Source organism: Miscanthus floridulus, chromosome 17 (assembly GCF_019320115.1).
Source record: "Miscanthus floridulus cultivar M001 chromosome 17, ASM1932011v1, whole genome shotgun sequence".
Lineage (NCBI taxonomy): Eukaryota > Viridiplantae > Streptophyta > Magnoliopsida > Poales > Poaceae > Miscanthus > Miscanthus floridulus.
Genome location: NC_089596.1, coordinates 81,801,146 through 81,803,584, shown reverse-complemented (window position 1 = coordinate 81,803,584; position 2,439 = coordinate 81,801,146). Strand labels below are relative to the sequence as shown.

Here is a 2,439-nt window from a genome sequence, read left to right as displayed (position 1 = left end):
GACACGCCAGCCATGATCTCACGCACGCCACACACGACGTGGGCGCGGTCACCACGCGCCAACCGTCTTTGGTGTGGACATCATCGGGTATTCCGGTGTGTCAGGAAGACAGACACACCGTGGATTATAGCAACAGTGCATATATATCGCCGGTAGTATATGGAGGTGGTGCAACCACTGTGCCCCGCCAAGAGCGGTGGCCCTTACGGGTGTAGACTTGTGCTCTCCGATATGCAGCCTGTTCGTTTGGCTGTGGCTTGTCGTAAAGGATCGTAAATTTTCAGCCGGAACAATATTTTTCTCTCACACAAACCAGCCAGCAGTATTCCTTCACGAACTAGCAATGATACGAACCAGCCAACCGAACAGACTGATAATGCCACGCCATGGAGGAGGTGGAGTCACGTCGTCCAGGGCGGAGAGAGGAAGGCCGAGAACCACCATCGGGACACCGTGGAGGAGAGGGTCGGGCCTACATCATCTTCGTCGACGACTTCCTCTAACGTATTCCTAAAAGCAATAGTAATTCTTTTACTATTCTGAAATGCATGTACAGGATTTAAAAAAATGCATGTACAGTCTTTCAGCAGATTATTAGAAAGAAAAGATGAGCACGCACGCTCAACGTCGTGTAAAAGTAAAAGACATGTCCAGCGAGCAATACGCCAAAACATGAAGGCCCAACCAACAGTAAATTATGGCCGTTGATGCAAGCTCGCCACTTCGGCCGCCCACAGACACTGCAACCACAGAAACAAAGCAGGCTAGAGCTGAGAGGCCGAGAGCGAGATGTGGGCCCGGAAAAATCTCCCCGGCCACCTCCCGGCCAATGAGGAGGCGGTGCCCACGTGGCATGCTCCACGTCCCCCTCCCCCCATTCCCCTATTTCTATCTCCTCGCCGGTGGTCGTTGCAGCTTATTGGTGGCACACACACGGGTCATCTTCTAGCTACTACCCCTAGACTGGCCGGGTGCTAGCTACCTCAGCAACATCTTCACTCTGAAGCTTTTCTTCAAAGCCCTAGCTGGTGTGCTACTGGTCAGTTAGTTCACACCATGGGCGACTCCTCATCATCAGCATCTTACATCAGAATGGTGTGTGTGCTATACACTACCCTGTAGCATTTCTACAAATAGATGGTTTTGGTTACTTAATTTGTGTTGCTGGTTAAGGTTCACCATATGATAGAGAAGTGCATCTGCTTCAACCTGAACAAGGAAGAGTGCATGGACGCGCTGCAGAAGCATGCCAACGTCAACCCTGTCGTCACTGCCACTGGTACCGCGCGCGTGCATACTGGATACACGCATGATGCTTGAATTTCAAATCCTTCGTTCCCCATTTAACCATTTCTCTCGTATTGGTTTATCTTGCGTGCATATGCTTCAATCGAAGGATATTTTCATCACCTTATTATATGCATATGTTGCTATTCTGTTCTGTCATTTCATGTGATCTGAAAATTACCGCCGCCGCCGCCGCCATGAACAGTGTGGAAGGAGCTGGAGAAGGAGAACAAGGAGTTCTTCGAGACGTACAACAAGGACCGCGAGGAACGCAACATCATCGAGCCGGAGACCATGGAGCGGATCCAGAAGATGCTCTCCGAGGCGGCGGCCTCCAAGAGCTCCGACGACGACGAAGGCTAGCTAGTAGCCTTCCGGCCGATCCGTTAGCTCTAGAGCTATAGATATCTCAGCTCCTGCATGGACTCATGTACGCACCAGCTCTCCTCTCCATGGGAGCACACGACCCTCTCCGTACGTACCGTCATATATGAGACCATTCTATATAGCTGGCTAGCTTGCTTATTAGCCACCAAAATTAACAACATAACATGCATGCCTCTGCAAGGACCATGCATGCATGATGTGTAGTACGTCTTGTTATTAGGACCAGAAAAATAATGTTTTACGATGTAGTACTCATGTACAAAGATGCATATATATTCGACCAATATATACATAATAAGAATCTACGACACCTGCCTGTAGGGTGATGTAAGCAAGTAGCCAGGCTTATCATTGACTGTAATCCTTTCGCGACACGTGGCGGCTGGTGCGCGTATCCATCAGTGATGACCTGTACCTAATGGGGTCTGCTACTTGCCGGCAGCTCCCCTTGAGGGATAGACGGCCGGTGCTTCTTGGCTCGTTGTTTCGTGGTCGTTTTATATCGAGTAAATTTGCTGTAAAATATCCTCCAATGTTGGTATTTGTAGATGGACGACCCTACGATTTTTGCTAAAAGACACTCTTCAACTATGACAATTGACTTCTAGACCCTATGACTATTAAAATAATATTTTCTAGAAGTGCATTGAGAGAGATCGAAGTTAAAAAGCGACCATTATACCCCTAACAATTATACTACTACCATTAAAACTGATCTAAAAAAATCATAAGTTGTACATATACATGAAATTAGTTGAAGACAGA

General features: G+C 48.1%; 1 protein-coding gene across 1 annotated transcript; it reads left to right on the top strand.

Annotated features, from left to right (window-relative positions):
• The first annotated feature begins 930 nt into the window (after positions 1-930).
• On the top strand, positions 931-2,009 carry LOC136518000 (uncharacterized). The gene is made up of 3 exons (XM_066511653.1): positions 931-1,095; positions 1,174-1,279; positions 1,493-2,009. The coding sequence occupies exons 1-3, from the start codon at positions 1,057-1,059 to the stop codon at positions 1,648-1,650; spliced, it is 303 nt and encodes a 100-aa protein (XP_066367750.1). The 5' UTR covers positions 931-1,056; the 3' UTR covers positions 1,651-2,009.
• The last annotated feature ends 430 nt before the right edge of the window (positions 2,010-2,439 follow it).